General features: G+C 37.3%; 2 protein-coding genes across 5 annotated transcripts in view; one reads left to right on the forward strand and one right to left on the reverse strand.

Annotated features, from left to right (window-relative positions):
• Window positions 1-16753, forward strand: part of WDR19 (WD repeat domain 19) — a 39278-nt gene extending 22525 nt beyond the window's left edge. The window contains exons 26-37 of one of the 2 annotated variants that reach the window (XM_066185624.1): window positions 207-331; window positions 1960-2072; window positions 2946-3014; window positions 3358-3435; window positions 7875-7971; window positions 10048-10172; window positions 10850-10931; window positions 11543-11693; window positions 12995-13118; window positions 14797-14873; window positions 15550-15670; window positions 16437-16753. In XM_066185624.1, coding sequence (XP_066041721.1) covers window positions 207-331; window positions 1960-2072; window positions 2946-3014; window positions 3358-3435; window positions 7875-7971; window positions 10048-10172; window positions 10850-10931; window positions 11543-11693; window positions 12995-13118; window positions 14797-14873; window positions 15550-15664 — 1156 coding nt within the window. In that variant the 3' untranslated portion in view covers window positions 15665-15670; window positions 16437-16753. The remainder of the gene's footprint in view (window positions 1-206; window positions 332-1959; window positions 2073-2945; window positions 3015-3357; window positions 3436-7874; window positions 7972-10047; window positions 10173-10849; window positions 10932-11542; window positions 11694-12994; window positions 13119-14796; window positions 14874-15549; window positions 15671-16436) is intronic. The other variant, XM_066185625.1, reaches the window with a different exon arrangement.
• A 194-nt stretch (window positions 16754-16947) lies between these two features.
• Window positions 16948-18951, reverse strand: part of RFC1 (replication factor C subunit 1) — a 33105-nt gene continuing 31101 nt past the window's right edge. For all 3 annotated transcript variants that reach the window (XM_066185627.1, XM_066185628.1, XM_066185626.1), the window contains 2 exons: window positions 18044-18235; window positions 16948-17500 (listed from right to left, as the gene is read on the reverse strand). In XM_066185627.1, coding sequence (XP_066041724.1) covers window positions 17399-17500; window positions 18044-18235 — 294 coding nt within the window. In that variant the 3' untranslated portion in view covers window positions 16948-17398. The remainder of the gene's footprint in view (window positions 17501-18043; window positions 18236-18951) is intronic.

Here is an 18951-nt window from a genome sequence, read left to right on the forward strand (position 1 = left end):
TTAACCTGAAGTGATAAGTTTAGACAATAATAAAAAATTGCCATGCTGTATCATTTATGATAAGTTAATTTTAGGACCCTAGTTAAAATAATCCAGATACAAAAGTGTGTCATATTTGTATGTATGAAATGTACTATCTTCCTGAAACATTTGGTGTTTTTGTTAAGCTAATTAGTACTAAGGTATTAATTTGTTATTCTGATTAGATTCTTTCTGCAGCTTGGTGACTATGGTTCTGCCATCCAGTTCCTGGTTTTGTCCAAGTGTAATAATGAAGCTTTCACGTTAGCTCAACAACACAACAAGATGGAGATTTATGCTGATATCATCAGTGAGTATTCCAGGCCCATAGTTTGCATGCATTATGTTTTGCTGTTCTTTTAGTTGATTTTAACCAATTTGAAATCATAAGACAGTGGGCGTTAAGTTTTGTTCCCCATTTCCAGTCATTGTGGCCAGATTTGGCAATGATGTGTGTGCTTCAGGCATACAAGCCAGATTTTGCTTTCAGCTTTGCTATCTCCTTGGTTTTCAAATCTTGCCTGTCCTACAGGGTTGTTTTTTTTTTTTTTATCCATAGAGATAAAACATTTGTCTAGACTATTTTCCTGTGCCCTTTAAAGATAATCCCTTTCTTTGACCTTGATACAAAACGGAGCATTTGACAGGTACTGTCCTTTATTTTTGTTCCCTTTTCCCTTTTTGTTGATTCCAGCTCCTTTCTTATATGTATTTTTTTTTCCTTTTGTACTCTTTAAGACCCTTCATGGCCTCCTCTTGTATCAGTGAGAGATGGAAAGGAGATTTTACTGAGAAGCTGACTTTTATCTTAGTTCATCAAGCCAGTCAGAATCCACCTTGTGAATTTCCACCAAATTTTGTAGTTTCCATTTGTGAGAGGCACCTTTGAAGAATGCCCTATCAGCTCCACATACTTATCTCCCAAATTCTCATATTTTCAATTAATCACTTTGTTTAGACATTGATTTCTTATTATGAAGGTTATAAAAAAACTTGGCAACAGTTAGCTTGGAGATGTATGGTTGCAGATGATTGTCAAGGTGACCACAATTGTTCTACAGTTCCTTATGCTTTCTTACTTCTGTCCAAAATAGGATGTCTCAAACTGTAATCTAAGTGGGTAGAAAAGGAGTTTAAAACTAACTTTGGAGTAGTGGCTGTCTTTGTTTCACATGTATACAGCAGAATGGAGTCTTGGTTAGAAGACTTAACTGGTACTCTCTGCTACCACATGGTTGCATTGGCCCTCATAGCCTTGCTTTGTACAATGCAAGTATGCTTCCATATTCTGAAACTGTGAGAGCAATTCAGGTGATCATTTCATAATCATTTGCCTGGCTTTAGTGTTGCCAAGACATGATGGAAAACTTCAATATTAGATCATAGCCATGCCATTTCATTATGATTTTTTAGAAGAGAATGTAGACAGGATGAGGGGGGATGGTTTTAAACTACAAGAGAGTAGATTTAGATTAGATATTAGGAAAAATTTCTTTACTGTGAGGGTGGAGGCACTGGAAAAAGTTACCCAGAGAAGTTTTGGATGTCCCATCCTGGAGGGGTTCCAAGGCCAGGTTGTATAGAGGTCTGGGCAAGACGGTCTAGTGAAAGGTGTCCCTGCCAATGGCAGGGGTCTTGGAAGTAGGTGATCTTTAAGATCCCTTCAAACCCAAATAATTCCATTATTCTACGACTGTGTGAAAAAGAGAAATCTCATTATGGTGAAACCTTTTCACTATGTTATTAGCTCCTAATATCTGACATTTAGTCTGAATAAGTAGGAAAAAAAAGTGTAAGACATAATTTGAGTCTGTTTGGATTTGGTTTTCTTTGAATGTCAGTAGAAAAACAAAGTAGAATAGGAATATGTTCCTTCAGTAGGGTCTTAATCTTATTTAATAAGAATACCCTGCTATCACTCCTATGTGTGTGTTGCAGGTTCTGAAAGTTCTACCAATGAAGATTATCAGAGCATTGCACTATATTTTGAAGCAGAAAAGAAACATTTTCAGGCGGGGAAGTTTTTCTTGCTGTGTGGTCAATATGGACGGGTCAGTATTTAAAGGATAATCCAGTGAAAGTTAAATGTTTATATAAACTGTTCAAAATAGAGTCTTCAGGAAAGTTCATATTAGATTTTAAGTGCCTTAACTGGTGACATACTGATATTTTTTAAAAGGGTAAAAAATGTAAGCAAACTATTTATATTTATAGTCATCTAGACAGTGTTCTGTGAATGATACATTGCCATGCACAGAGGTCTTTCATAGCACTAGAAGCCTGAGATGAGTCAATGATATACTATTGTCAATGAATCTCTGAGTGTCACGATCCGCAGCAGCAATTTATTTACATTTCATTGCCTTGACCAGTGGAGACTTGGTTGCAGAATAACTAGTTCATTTAATTGCTGTAGCATGCCCTAACTGAAAGCTTTTTTTAAAAAAAGAAAATGTGATAATTGAAGTATGTTGATTAACATAATTTTGATCAGTTACAACTCTGTGAACTGATGCTTATGAAAAATTTGACTTTTGCATACTGAACACATACCAAAATAATATGACTGATTTTTGCAAATTGTGGCCATTGTAGATGACAGTTCCTTCAACTATGGCATGGGGGGCTCCATGACATTAAAAACATTATGACATTAGTCACATTGTGACATTAATTACATTAATCATTAATTTGTTCTCACCATATTGCTGTGAACATCTTTCACAGTTAGTGAAAGGTGTACACCAGTATTTGGCAAAGTCTCTATTGTTTCTTGCTTGAATATCGGTAAGAGCAGTTGCTACCTCTGTAGTTGAGATAAGCATTCAGTGTGCCACTTGTCTTATCAAAATGCAGAGAGAGAGAATTTGATAAAAAATAGTTTCATGTGTCTTAATTTTAACTTCTCTTCTGTATCATTTTAGGCATTAAGGCACTTCTTGCAAAGTCCAAGCACAGAAGATAACTTGGCTATGGAAATGGCAATTGAAACAGTAAGCACCTTTGATAAAAAAATTCTTTTTAAGATGTTTACCTTCAGTATTGTGACATTTTCCCATCATCACTGGGTATGTTTGGACAGCTTTCAAACAGAAGGAAAACTGTATCAGTAAAGATGATATCTAAACATGTCTAAAAATCCCAACTTAATACATTAGAAAATGAATGCAAACTGCTGCATGTCAAAGCTGATGAACCAAGGAATCATCTGGTTTGAACGTACAGAACTAAAAAAATCATGTTCTAAATCTATCTAGTTTCAGTGTTTTATGGAAAGGTTCCTTATGAGTAAGTTATTTTTTCTTTTTTTCGTATCATAATTTCTTTTTTTAATAGGTGGGACGGGCAAAAGATGAAGCCCTGAAAAATCAGCTGATTGACTACCTTATGGGAGAGGGGGATGGCATGCCCCAGGTATTGTATTTTTATCGCTGCTATTGTGTTGCATTTCTATGCTACAAGATATTTTGAGCTTACTTGGTCCTAAAATTCTTAGTAGGCACAGACTGTGCTTTAGCTTTCGTTAAGGAGCCAGACTTGTATGATCATTGCATGAGTCATTCACCCAATAACTCCAGATTCAGATATATAAGAAAGGAAGGAACTATCTTAGATATAATAATTTTCTTCAGTCATCTTTATGAAAGCAGGTAGTGGGACAGAGGAGGTCCAAATTATTGCTCATAATGAGAGTAAGAGACAAAACTTCAAAACTTAGCTGTTTGTTGTTGCCAGTTTGCCGGCTGGCTGTTGCCTCTCCAAGATGGACAGTCAGCATGTGTATGTCTGGAGACAAGCTACAGCCCTGATCTCTTCCTGCAGGAGCAGAGTTGGTCTGACTTTTGTGGTGGAAGAAAGCAAGGTACAGAGTAGGAGATGCAGGTCAAAACCCCAAAATTGACCAGACTACAATAGTTCTTGTGGTCAACATCAGTGTAAGGCATAAAATATTGTGGACAGATTTTCAAAATTAGCAGCTCCATTTTGATTTCTGAATGGCTTTGATGAACATAGAGCTTGTTGTACATTCAGTCATAATTGGGCTTCAGTTCGTGGAACTAAGTGGCTGAACCACTTGAAGTTTTATTGCTTGTTACAGCAGACCTGGAACACGAGCTAAGTAGTGAAAGCCAAACCTCAGGTGAGGGTGTTGCAGTCTGCAGTCAGTTGCTTAGTCAAGGAATTTAGGGTCTCATACAAAGTCATTGTAAATACAGTCAGGTGCCATAGGATATATATGGAAGAATAAATTACGCCTTGCTGAGGGCAGTAAGATTTGGTAATTATGGAGCTGACAGGGGCTCGGTGCAGTAAGTTGATTTCACCCCTAATATTACAGCTGTGGTTTGCAATTCTGTTAGGAAATTGGAAACTCTGTCTCTTTCCTCTCTGTATGGATTAAGGGTTTGAGATTTTAGACTTTTAGAGACACTGGCCATTTGATGGCCAAGCAAATTTTGCTTTTGTAAAAGGTTAAAAAAAAAAAAAAAAAAAAAAAAAAAAAAAAAAAAAAAAAGAACCAAACCAAACCACTATCTTTTTATTATTAACATCTTACTTTACCTCTAACAAGAAACGTGAACTTCAATAAAATAACGAGAAGCAAAACATAGCAAAACAAATGGAATTCAACTGCAAGAACCCAAAGGGAATCAAGCTGTTAGAAGCACAGGGTGAAAAATCTATGCAGTATCAGTGTAAGCCGGACTAATTTCATATTTATGCTGGAAGTTGGGTGGGGAGAAACTGTAGCATCCATGCTCTTTTCTCAGAACTGCAGTCTAGCGGCCTTGTTCAAAGAAGTCCACGGGACTGTGTAAGGGAAGTGAGCTACAGTATGAACCCCATAGTGAAGAGGTTCTAAAGATTTTAGAAAAGATTTAGGAATTTTTTGAATGCCATTATTGCTACATTTCACATTGTTTTTAATTTCAGTGTAGAGCTTTGTTTTCCTTATTTAAAAGCTGTCTCTTGTTCTTCTGAATGCTTTAATCCAATCTACCATAGTCTCTCTCAGTGAGTAACAAAATTTTACTTTATCAAATCATATGTATTTGCTTTAAAAACTACTTTAAACATAACATTATCTTGATTATGCTGTGGAGACTGTTCTTGAACTTGTCAAGCAAGATATTATTGTTTTTAGAAAATAGAAGCTTCTATGTCGTGACATTTTTGTAAAGCTGAAAGTAAGAGTGAATTTAATAGTAGCCGTGCAGCAGAAACTTGTTCACCATTTCAAGCACTGATCTTCAAACCAGATCATCACTGACAGCAGGCTGATTGCTTTAAATCTTTCACAGCCAACAATTGTGTGGCATTTGAATGAAGGGCCATATTATCAAAATTATTATGCTCACCAAAATTTTGCTACACTACTGTCTGACTAATTATAAACTATTTCTTAGATGTGTGATTATGTCAACTATTTTGTTTGTTAACTTCAACATATAAAGATTCTTAATTTGTCACGTGCACTCTTTCAGGGAACATTAGCTAGCAAGGTTCTGCTGTTTTCTGTGTGCATATTTTCTGAGTACACATGTTTTAAAAAGAAAAATTAAACTCAAAGTATGAATATCTAATATCAAATCAGATTGCAATAATAAATTTTCCAAAGACCTTAGGAAATGTATTAGAAAATTCTTTCCTGCATTTTCTGCTTTTTAACTTACTGACTTTAAAGGTAGAAGTGTGAAAGTAAAATATGGGACTAATTTTTCTTGAAATATTTGCAGTGTTTTCTTTTTCTTTTGTTATGTTTTCTTTTTTTTTTTTTTTTTTGGTGGGAGGGTAAGTATTTAAAATATATTATTTAAGTCAAATAGAATTAGAAACATGGCAAATACCATGTAAGACAACTGGTCTCTGCTGGGACAGGATCCTTTCCTGCTGCAGCTGGAGAAAGGGGAAAAGCAGCCTGGATGGTGAAGTAGTGCTGCTTTCTGCAATTCATCAATGGAATAGCCATCTCTGGCCATTAGGTGATGTCAGAAGTTGGGAACAATTATGTCATAACCCACAATTTTAACTAAGTTTTGGTTTATCCCACTAAGAGGATAGTAATTTTTCTTTTTAAGGCACTTTACAGTGGGTAAATAATATCTGTTAATATAAGTAGTTGCCGTTACTTTATTATCCAGATAACCATTATTCTTAAGTTACAATTCTTACGCTGTTCAACCTTTTCATCATATGTTACCTAAAAATCTGCTCCATCATTAGTTTTAACAGTAATTACTTTGGGTCACTTAATGTTTTTCCTTGTATTTCAAGTTAAAGAGAAGATTTTGTCTTCTCTTTTTTCTTTGCATGTGCAATTCTTTCTCTCTTGCTTTTATTTCTGTGATTTTTTTGATTTTTTTGTAATTATTCTTCGCTTCTCAAGTACAAGCTAATCTTTGCAGTTATCTTCTCTACAAGGAAATACCTTTATATCTTTAATATTTCTGTTCCCTTGAATTTCTGCCTTTTTTTTTGCTGTGTCTGATACTCACATACAAAACCCACACAGTATTCCAGAGAATAACACAATATTGGTTAATGCAATTATTGTTGTAGTAATTTTTATACCATTTTAAATAGAATACACACTTTAAATGTTTGGATATACTACTAATACTGCAGAATTGGTTGGTTTGGATTTTTTTGCTAAGTTCTCCATAAAGTTGCCAATGTGTTCTTTTTTTTTTGCATTTGTACACTTAAGTTGAAACCATACCATTATTTACAATATTTAGCTTAATTTAACCCTAATTTACTAGTTATAAGATTATCATGTACCGGCTTTACTTTTTATCGACCCCATTTTAGAAATCACTGCTAATGATATAAAATAGTGACACTTGCCCAATTTTTTTCACTTAGTATTTCCTTTTCAACATAAGCAACATCATTTTATTTTGCTTTTTTTTCTACTTCTTTAGTACCAATAAATAGATTATTTTTAATATTCACTTTTTCTATTCTTTTTTATATTCCTATATTTTATTTTGTATTTTTAATAATTACCTCTTGAGGATTTTCTCAAAACCAAACCAATTCTGATTTGTTAACAAAGACCAATTCTTCTTTCTGTCATTGGTATGTTTTTACTAGTCTTCTAGACATTTGAGTACACTTACAATAATAGAAGTCATGTTTGTTTTCTACAATACTGCCATCTTGTTTTTTAGTTCTGTTTTAAATTATTTCACTAATTTGCCTGCTGTTAGATTGCCAGTTTTAGGGTGAACTGTTTGCTACATTTGCCATTCTTGAGGTTATATAATTATCAGAAATACCTGGTATAGCAAATTATAAATTTTATGCATCTTATTAGCTGGTTGTCCCCTAATTTTCAATTTTTTAGCTGTCTTGGATATCTACCATCTTGTCCCAGAACAACACATTTGTTAGGGGTCAGATTTTGTCATCTGCATCCACATTAAGCAATGTTTGCATCTAGATCTGTAACACAATTTAAGCATTTCCGGCAAGACTTCTGTTTCTAAAAGGGGTCCCTGGGTTCTTTTCTGACACCATAAATGCCCACACAGCTGGAGTTGTTTGGTTTCCCCCTGTGCCACTCTCCATGTGCATAGTGGTCTGTGGCTTTCTGCATGCCTCCTGACAGGCCTTGGCCAGCACCTGCCAGGACTCCCTCAGGCCCTTGGCGCGGGTGTTCTGTGCCTGGGCAACAGCCAAACCCTGCAGGTGACTGTGGCATAGCTGAAACGTGTTCATACAAAGAGCTCTTCACAAAGCAAGCTTGTCTGCTTTCTTTGGAGAATGTGGTGGTAGGATGTGCAAGAAAGGGAATGCAGCAGTATGTATTTGATCATTATTAATTGCTTTTGTATGATTTCATTCAGGATGCCAAGTACCTGTTCCGCTTGTACATGGCCCTAAAGCAGTACCGAGACGCTGCCAGAACTGCCATAATAATTGCCAGGGAGGAGCAGTGTTCAGGTAAGTCTGTTTTCTCTGATATGATGGCATCTCTCATGCTACCTCCTTAGGTACCCTACTTAGGCTGCTGTTACTTGTGTAGGATTATACTTAGAGAAGACATGTGCTTTTAATTATATTCAAGTTCAGTTTTGAATTTTAAAGTAGACTTGGGGAAAACCTGTGGACTCACACCTGTATATTAAATATTGGGAAAAAAAGAAACTTGTGGAAAATATCTGTGTTCTTTATTACGTTCAGGTAAACACAGTGATTAAGACAGCCTGTGACTTTACCTTTCAGTCTATTACAGGTCATAGAACTGCCATTTCTACATATGGTTTCTGACTTGGTACTGAACCTTTAGTCTTAGCACCTGAGTTTTATCAGTGGAAAATGGGCAGAGGAGTTGATTTCTATTGAAGGACCAGACATATGCTTACTTTTAGCTTGGTTTTCCTTTGTAATGGGTTGCTAAAGTTAGAAATAGAAAAAAATAAGAAGAGAGAGGGCTAGAAGCAAAATAGCTGCCACCTCCATTATTCACTCTCCTCTGTAGCCATGGCAACAACCCTACCCTAACACTGCTTGCTTTTCATTTCAATTATGTAAAGGAAAAATAGCAGCCTCGGGAATAACCCAGGAAAATTAACATTTATGGGCTGCTTCTCAGCATTGGGCTGAGGAGTAGAAAAACCTCTGAAACCCTTGGCAAGCAAATCTCCCAGTCCATCATAGCAGTGAATAATGTGTTTGTGCTAATTATATTAGCAGGAAATACAAAGGCTCAAAGGTTTAAATATTTACTAGCTTCTCTGAATTTGAAAACTTGTATCTAAAATGCAGTATCATGTATTTCATATTCCCTAGTAGTATAAATGTGTTCTGCAACATTGTAATAAGAATCACAATATTTGTCTCACTAAAAGCCCCAATCTTGCAGTAATTGTTTCTTCTAGAGAGCCAGTTTTACATCAGCCCCCTCGTCCTTCAGCAGATTTCAGTGAGCTTGATTGTGAAATTTGCACCACTATAGTTTCTTCTTTCCCTAAAAATCCATCTAATGATAATATTTAAGTCATACTGCTTGGTATTTTTCTTTGGGTATGCCATTTTTAGTGCCATTTTCCATATTGTTTTTATGTAATCACGTGATTTTAAGACTGTATTATACTGAGAGTCAGTAATACAATATAAAAGAGTAATGTTGTTTTCCAGCAACTAATTCTGAAGTGATATTTAGCTGTCTCACACGAATTTCACAGTTCGATTCAATTGTAGTGTATAACAAAACATTACAAATTACTCTGTAGACGAAAAACATCTGCTGATAAGAGAAATATAGGGAGGCAAAGGAAAATGTTTGCTGAAATAACTGGAATTTCCTTTAAATGCCTCCAGCTGCAAACAGTATGACTTTCTCAGCCTCTAGTAATGCCAAAAATCCCAAAACAATCAGAAAAACAACCGTCAAAACAAAATAAGGAAAAAAGAACTAAGAATAGACGAACTGAAAAACACTGCTTGATTTCAGCTACATTGATAATTTAATGAAATCCTGTGATTTCAGGACAATCTTCAGTAGTAACCTTGAAGCAGTATAATCTAGTGAACATTCAAATTTTAACTATCCCTTGACAAGTTTTGGGTTTGTTTCATTGAAGAGGCAAGGAGTTGCCAAGGCAAATGATCAAGTAAAAGTATGCTAAATTGACATTTAAAAAGTAGTTTTTGAATATCTGACACTGAAGAACCAGAAAAAAAAAAAAAACAACCAAAAAAACCCCCCAACAAACCCCTTTGAATGCTCTGAAAATATCTTCCACTTTTAAAGTTCATTATATTAAATTGCCATCATATATATTTTGCTGCTGTTTAGATTACTTCTCCCAGTGTAATTTTTGAGTTTTTGTAACTTCCTGGCTGATACTGTTTAGGATACTGTGACAAGCATCTGCTTATGGCTTTCCAAAGAAATTGTCATGCAATGGTTTTATTCGAAGGATCAACATAACTTCAGCTTCCCTATATGTCGTTAGTAAATATATTGTTACGAAAAATTAAATTTACTGTTAATTGTTGGGTTTTTTTCTTAAGGAAACTATCGAAATGCACGTGATGTTCTTTTCAGTATGTATTCTGAGTTAAAGACCCAGAAGATTAAAATCTCTTCCGAGATGGCTACAAACCTGATGATTCTACACAGCTATATTTTAGTGAAGGTAAGGAACTGAGAAATTGAATTTATGTGTAAGTTACACAGTGTCTGATTTATTGAACTGTATGTATGGATGCTCTGTACATAAATTATATTTGCATATAGATTGTATCACAGAATCCAAGTGCATGCTAACAGCAAGCTTCAGGAGGACAGTCCATAGTTGTTTCTGCCTCTTGGAGTAGCATAGTCTTTTTTAAAATACCGAATCATTGAAAATACATATGGCTTCCTGTTTTTCTTTTGCATTCATGCTTACAAATACTACGCTACTAGTACAACTATATTTATTATGATTGTTGTTGTATTTGAGGTTATTATCCATAAGTAGATCAGTGCTTTTCTGTAAATGAAATTAAGCAGGGGCTCAAACGTTTTCTATTAGTTAACCCATAACGTTTTCTATTAGTTAACCCATGGATGCCCATCAGGATATCCATTCCTACAGCCAGCTTTGGCCTCCCTCTCTACCAGCAGTGAGGCAAGAGCTGCAAGTGATGGGATGAAGGCCAAAAAGACTGGGAAAGAGCCATGCTGCAGTCTCTGGTCCCCTCTGTAGTCAAACTGCTCAGTTTCATGAAGGAGCTGTTGGCATGGAGCAGCAGGATGAATGCCAAGGGCAGGCTGCATGAATTTCTCTCCAATGGCTGCAGTAAATGTGGTTTCTTTGCTGCATTCCAGATTCACGTGAAACGTGGCGATCACATGAAGGGAGCACGGATGCTTATACGTGTAGCCAACAACATCAGCAAGTTCCCATCACGTAAGTGCTGACAGCAGAGGAGCTGTGCTCTGCAGGGCAACTCATTAATCAGCACTGCATTGCAAGGTTCATCCTCCCCCTGTGATCCTGTGGGCAGCAACAGAGTGTAACTACACAGTGTGCTCTGCATCCTCCTCTATACACTGCCTCCAGGATGGGATCCTCACCAGCACTTTAACCTGTCCTCACAGTACTGCAGTACTGAGCAGCCTCAACCACACACAGTCTCAGGACTGTGTGTCATGAACTGACTAGTTCTGAGACTTTATCACAAAATTTTAATTGATCTTTTTTAAAAGTGATTTTTGAATACATGGAAAATGTAGACTAAAAAATAGGCTTTAAAGAATGCAGACCAGATTTGGGAGAAATGGTTAAAGTTAGAATATTCCTGCTGCCATGCTGAGCTTCAGGAGTGTGAGACAGTGAGAGGTGAAACCATGGTTTTCTTATATATGGTTCCAGGAATGGCCCAAATTGTGCCACTGTGTACCATGACAAAGAAGAAAAATAGTCTTTTTTCATCAGTACTTTTCTAGCTGTATTAGCTCAAAGATTATAAACATTAATATTGGTAAATAAATATTTGACATCGTTTCATTCTATTACAGATATTGTGCCAATCTTGACTTCAGCTGTGATTGAGTGTCACCGAGCAGGATTGAAAAACTCAGCGTTCAGTTTTGCTGCTATGTTGATGAGACCTGAGTATCGGAGTAAAATAGATCCAAAATACAAAAAGAAAATTGAAACTATGGTCAGGTGATGTTAATCAAATGCACGCAATGTCAAGGCTTTATTTGCAATGCTGTTTTTGCTCATAAAGCCTGTAGACTGTTTTCATATTATTTCAATGTCTTATATTTGAAAGGCTAAGAACCATTTCCCACCCTTCTCGGAGAATTAAAGACTTCCTTTGAATGTGATAAGTCGTAAATGCAATGTGCATTTAAAATGCTTCCTAATCAGCGTTTTCCATCTTCTCCATACAGACACAAGTGCAGCCACACAGGTTTAGCTGGTTTCTAGTTGAGAATCCACAGCCAATCTGTTGGCTACTACAGCCAGCAGCATTGTGCTCTTCTGTGACTTAGATGATTAAATGGCTAAGATAAAAAGAATCAGAAGGCAAATAAAATATATGAATTCCTGATATTTTCTTCCTTATCTGAAGTTTTGTTTTGATCCTAGTCAGTATTTTCTGCCAGAGAAGGAAGCATAGGTAATTGTACAAGAGCAGGACATGCATATGTAACAGTTCTGTCATTTATTCTACTAGTCTCTGACCAAGGCTGAGGGACTTGCTGAGCTCATAGGGGTAGTTTAGGTATTTATTAAATCTCTAAGCTCTCCATGAGCTTATCCAATTGCTCTGCTTAAAGTCATGTAAATATTTAACGAGAGTTGACTCCTACAAGAAGTTCCATTGTGTCAAGACTGGTCTCTAGCTAGTTTAAGGTGATGCCTCGTAGTTTTCTTTTCCTCTTGGGAGAGATCTCCCCTTTTCTGTGTCATATATGATTTTAAAAATCTCCATAATTTATTTATTTCCCTTCTATATCTTTTCAGGACCTGAAGAGTCTCAGCTTACATAGCTTTTTTATGGATACTGGTTTTTATGGTGTTTCTCTGAAACTCTTCTTACAGCCTTTTTGGAGGCAGTTAGAAGCTGTATAATCCTACCAGAAAGTCAGGGTTTTTTTACTTCTGTTCTTTGTGGTCCTGCCAAAGAAAAACTCTGAAACAAAGAAACCATAGCTTTATAGTCAATACATATAGATCAAGTTTTGAAATCTTATAAAGTATTAAGATCTGTTACACCTTTTAAAAAGTGGTGGTGTTTCTAATTAAATGGAAAATGACCTATTTCTGAGTTGACATAATTGTGATGAAGCTTGGGCGATAGTTAATAGGAAGGAGCTAATAGAATGTAAAATAGCAGCTGGAAGCTGTGCAGGTAACTCAAAGGAAAAACACTTGCCAAGTATCAAAGACATTGTAAAACAGCTTTGATAAGTTCAAACAGCTTGAGGGTTTTATTCACAGCTGTATCTATGTTTCAGACGTCGGGACACAACTGAGACCGAAGAGCCAACAACAGCCTGTCCCTACTGTGCTTTCCAGCTCCCGGAGTGTGATCTTCTGTGTCCCAGCTGTAAAAACAACCTTCCATACTGCATTGCAACTGTGAGTGTCTGCTGTGTTTTCTGCACTGTGACAGTAAAGGCAAAGGTGCTTTCCCTTCTAAAAATAAGTTCATTTGAACTTCAGTTTGCTAGTGGATCCCAGCTAGATATTTTTATGCATTTATGGGTTTTTCTAATCTGTTGCTGGATTTCTTTTTGTCTGTGATTACCAGAGTGTCCTCACTTGCCACCTAAAAGTAGCAGGCACTTGAGGGTGCCAGTAAATTCAGGAAGTCATTCTGGGAGACTTCAGCTTCCCGAGAAGGCAGGTGCAGCACCAGGAATCCCCAGCACACACATTTGGTGCACTTGGGAGAGCAGACAGGCTACTGCTGCCTTCCCAGCTCAGCCATTTGCCCAGGGGCTCAAGTGCTGAGAAAACTAACACAAGTCCCCCTTTCCTTTTCCACGTACAGGACCTTGTGGAGGGCACACCTCTCCTCCCCTAAGCTACCAAGACTTCAAATTAAAAAAATTTAAAAAACCAAACCAACCGACTGAACAAAAAGCCCAACAAAACTTCAAAAATCTGTTCTGGGGATTTTTTAAGCACATCCAATGCTAATGGTTCAGGCAGTGACCTCAGCATTTCTTACATTACTCATCCTTCCAGACATGAGAAGTTCTAACATTCTTTGTTTCTTTAGAGTGTACTGAAAAGGTAAGGGTGGCATACATTCCTGCTGGAAGTTAATGTACAGCTACTGTATAACTAACAATTTTTACTGGGTTCATGTGAATTGTCATCCTAAAATTCCGGGGGAAAAAAGAGAACTTACTTGAACAGGAAACAAATGTTAAGAGTTAACATTCTTTATTAAAATTAAAGAACTAAGTCTGACAAAAAAATTAATATCCATTATGCAAGGGTATTTTTGATCTATTGGTTTAGCAGAAAAAGATGACAGGCAAACTTTAGAAGTAATACCTTTAGGAAAACAAAGGGTTTTAAATAAAAATTTCTGAGTGTACTTGTTAATATATGTTACACAATATTTATTTAGGCTCCATCTTGGCCACAGTTTATGTCAAAGGTGTTTGTAGACATTAGGACTGTGGCATTTTCAAATATCTGAGAATCAGTGTCAACACAGTCTGTTGTTGCATATTGTATTAGAGCATAAATTTCTCAGTATAGTCCAAAGTGCTGCTGTGTTTTTCTAGTATTGAAAGGTACATACAAACTCATTCTATCAAAAATAAACTAGTAAACTGTAGCAAAAAAGAGAAAATGTAGAGTAAGGAGGCAAAGGGCAGGCAGGCTTACAAACTTGAGTGCTGAATGTGACCTACTAGGCTCAGGTGCTTTGGGGACATTTTTGGTATGTCATATACAACACCAAAAATGCCAGAAGATTTAGGTACAGCTCTCGATACAGATCTACAACTAGCATTCTAGAATTGCCGAACTAAAAGAATTTTAAACACTATAATTCAGTATAATCTTAGATTTCCATTTTTAAAAGAGGAATACAGATGATAACACTGCATCTCTGAGAGCTCCTTTTCGAGTTAGAGAATTTACACAGTAATTAGCTACAGTAACACATAGATGGGGCTTTTAACTCAAGATCTTAGAATTCATTTGCTGAGACTTTCATAAGAACAGGTTGGAAAGTAAATACCCTCTGTAGCCAGGCAGCAGTTTCCCCTTAGTTACCTGCAGGTTTTGTGTGCAGGGTCGGCACATGGTACGTGATGACTGGACAGTTTGCCCACACTGTGACTTTCCTGCCCTCTACTCAGAATTCAAAAGGTAAGTTGGGATTTTTTTTTCTATTGCAGTATTCTGATGTTTGTTCGTATTTTAGCAGCTAATGGATCATTTGGTACTAAAAACATGTAACAGCTGGGCTGGGTGGAAGAGGAATTCCCCTTCCTTGGTAGTTGCACCTAAGGCGCTCACAGAACATTGCTTCAAAGTTGACCAAAACGACAGGCTGTGACAAAGAACTGGGCCAGTGATGCAGGGCTCCAACAGGAACAATAATGAAGATGGATGGTGAGCTTGTTTAAGTCCTCAGCTCAGTCCAGGAAGAAGGCCTGAGATGAGGGCAGGGCAGGAACACAGGTGTACCAGCAATCACCAAAACAAAATGCACATAGACTTGGGTACAGACTACCACAGCAATAGTGTCTTGTCCCTGATAATCAATGTGGCAACAGGATGGGATAGCTCTGTTCCAATGTCAGGAACTCTGAAGCTGCTAAAACCTCCTTTGTTATATGTTTCAATGCTGCAAACACCAGCCTTCCTGGTGTGGTGTTAGCTCCCAACTGCTGAAAACATAGACAGAAGCATCCATTGCTCTGTCCTGCACTTGTTACATAGCACTGGTCAGAACCCTGCTCTAGGCTTGTGCCTTAGGCCCAACTTCCTTTGAAAAAATGTTAGAATTAGCTTTTGACCAGTTACCCTTTCTTTAAAACAGCATGTTACAGACTGAAAATGTGTGTCCCATGTGTTCTGAAAGGATTAACGTTGTTGATCTTAAGAAAATAAATGATTGCACAGAGCACCTCAAACTAGAAGATGAGGACCAATAAATTCAGGTATGTCCTACACTCTGTACTTTTTACTTAACAGGGTTCATTCTAGACAGCTCTGGGCGTTTTTCCCAGTAAGGAATCTTAACTTACAACCTGGGTCAATGCCCCAGACAACTTGAGATCCACTTCTATCACTTATTTTCCCCCAGACATGCAAACACCAGTAGGTTTTGCCACTGCAACTAACCTGGTTGTTAAACTGGGCTTTAACTCAGTTCACCCCTAAAACCACGTTAACATCCACAAGCTGTTCTGGTTTGGAGCATGTTCCTGAACACCAGGTGTGCCTGAGTAGCATAGAACAGTTTGAAGATCTCAGCATCATCCAGACTTCTCCAGATCTTCCAGCACAGGTTTAAGTGTGGGGAGAGAGAGCAAGAGGGGTACTAACTGGAAAGAGCAAATCTAAAATGCACGTTACATGATCTTAACTTGCTTATCTAACAAAATCTATCCCAGGATAACAGCAACAAGTATTGGCCTGAGATACTCATACTTCAAAGAATGAGAGCATGGCTCTGTCTAGACCAAAGACTTAGATCCAGAATTTTTTTTTAATGGTAACTAAAAATGAGTTAACAATGTTCCTCAATAATGTTAATAATTTCAAGCCAGATTTACTATTGCAAATACATTATGTGAAAACTCAGTTGTAGGTCACAGTAATGCACTTAAGTTCTTTTGGGGAATTTTGAGTTGATTTTATTTTTCCTGATCTGCTATCACAGTGTATCTAAGAAAATAATTAACCACCTCTGTTTATTTCCAGAACTGCTTGTGTTGGCTGGCAAGCAGCAAGAAAGCTCTATCACTACATCACACATCTCTTCCCCAGAAAGGCCTAATACCAGCCATGTCATTTCTATTTTGTGATATCTAACTATTTAGCTTTTGATAAATTTTGTACTTTGCTTCATTGTAGTAATAAAACTGGTAATTAATACAAAAAAAAATCTGCATTTTATCTGCACCAAAGAAAAACCACCTCCCTATTGTTCTTTTTTTCAGTATCAGTTCTGAACTGTTACGAATATTTTCAATTAAACATTTTTTATTCTTTAAATATTCCTTTCTGGTTTTGATTAAAGATGTAAGTTGTACAAGTAGAAGCAACTGAAGTTTTGGAAGTAAATTCCTCACTACTTTTCTGTGTCTCTCATTGAACAAAAAGGAAGTTCTAGGAAAAGAGGAATGCCACATCATGCATGTGAAGGAAAGACAAAACTTGAAGGAATAAAGGAGGGAGACAGGACAGAACACTCCATGAACTTAAGCAAAGCTTTAAAAGAGTCCTGTGAAACATTTTATTGTCATTTTATATACTGCTTAATTTCTGTAATGTACAAATAGGCCATTTATGTATGGGGTTTTTGCATCACATGCTATTTACAAGACTTCACCGCATAATGCCAGGGGATTTATATTAAAAAAAAAAAAAAAAAGGCAGTGAAGTCCTAGGAAGACTCGGCAGAAATGCCAGGTAACTAACATGACATTTTCAGCATGTTCATGCACCTGGTGTCTGTTGCACAAGGACAGTTATAGCTTGTAACATGTACCATGTCAAGAGTTAAGCACAGCAGGGCATCGTGTGAGAGCACAAGAGCTACAGCACCTCTATAAGAGGAGCATTTTCAATGTACTGGTTCTACTTTCCCAGCAGCAGCACTGGATCAGTTTCATGTTCCTGGCAGAAATTAAGACAAGCAAAGCTGTGTCCAAAGCAAGATTTTACTCTAAATGTCTTGTTTTCTCTTTTCTTTTCCCTTCTTTTTTTGTTGTTTCTTCATTTTTCTCTCTTTTTGGCAGCTTGGAAGACTTCACCTTTTTTTGCTATAAACAGAAATATACAGACAGTTTAAAATCCAGCTGCAACCTGGCAAAAGTTTAAGTCAAAATGTAGTCATTGTTAAGGAAAAAGGCAGCTCTTTCCCTCCCCCTTCAAGTGTTCAGTTTCCAAATGCCATGGAGAATACAGACTACAATATTAAGGGCTGACCACAGTTCCCCATTTGGTGATACCTACAAAGGTATTACTAGAATTGTCATCTGTAGTAACCACAGTCACAGGCATGGCACCATCCTCATCAACACCTGAAATATTACTAAGTTTTGGAATTGATGCAGAATGCAGAGGTTTAGAGTGATATCTTACTTTGGTTCAACATAAGATAATGGATGGAAGTAACTTCATACTTTTCCACACTATCACCAGTTAAAAATTTAAAAGTTGAGAGATTAATATTTAATATCTACTATGATTCTTTTTCTTCATTCATTAAGATGATGCTAAAAGTCACAGAAAGGTAACTAAAAACAAACAAAAAAGTCCCAACACTTCAGTGGGGTGGTTTAATACTGAGGAAATTAAATCACCTTAATCATTGCATCACTGTCCACAGTATCCTGCTCATCCTCATCAGACAGGATTTCTTCCACATTCAAGTCTTCACTCAGATCTAAGGTCGCTGCAGATCCCGACTGCCTTTTAGATGCCTTGACAGAACTAAGTGAATAAGGAGTCAGATGTGCCTCTTTGTTGTAGGCACGTGTAAAAGCTGCTTTGACCTGGCAGGGTGGAAGGAAGGAAACTGAGCATCAGTTTAGGAACCATAGATTATTAGCAAACTAACTTACTGAGAAATTCCACGTCAACTTTCCTTTGGAAAGATGTGACCAAAGATACATAGAAGACTACACTCTCTCAAAAGGAGACAGAAAGCATTTAAGAGCTGTATGGTGAAGGCTCATTCTAAATAAGTCCCACATAATCCTCAATAAAGTGTGCATCTTCAGATGCTTCTTGCTTAGGCCTACAATAATTTCAGCACAGTCACACCAGAGTCCCCTCCAGCAGCACTGTACACTTGCCAGACTAAACAGCATATTCAGACTATGGGAAAACACTTGATAGAAACAAAGGTTTAGTTACCAGCAGGTTCTTCTCTTTCCATGAGCACCTGACCTGGATGAGGGAGATCAAGGTTCAGATCATGTTTCAGATCACATCTGCCTAGTTTGTAAAAGCAACCTGAGCTTAAGGTCACCTTGTACCAGGTGAGGGTCCCAAGAACTGGAGTGCAGAAGCTGGACACTGGAAGAGCTGCACACAAAGCACCCCAGGTCTGGCAGTTCTGTCTAAGAGGACTGGGAAAGGTGCAAGCTGCCAGGCACCTCTGAATGCAGGGCCTGCTCTGTAACAGGTAGCTGTGCATCCCTCCTCCTTTGCAGGATGGTAAGAAAGGCAGGGCTGTGCCTGAAGGACACAGATCTTGCAGCCAGAG

The sequence above is a fragment of the Chamaea fasciata genome, unplaced genomic scaffold, assembly GCF_029207755.1.
Source record: "Chamaea fasciata isolate MVZ Bird 193981 ecotype frontalis unplaced genomic scaffold, bChaFas1.0.hap1 SCAF_6, whole genome shotgun sequence".
Taxonomy (NCBI): Eukaryota; Metazoa; Chordata; class Aves; order Passeriformes; family Sylviidae; genus Chamaea; species Chamaea fasciata.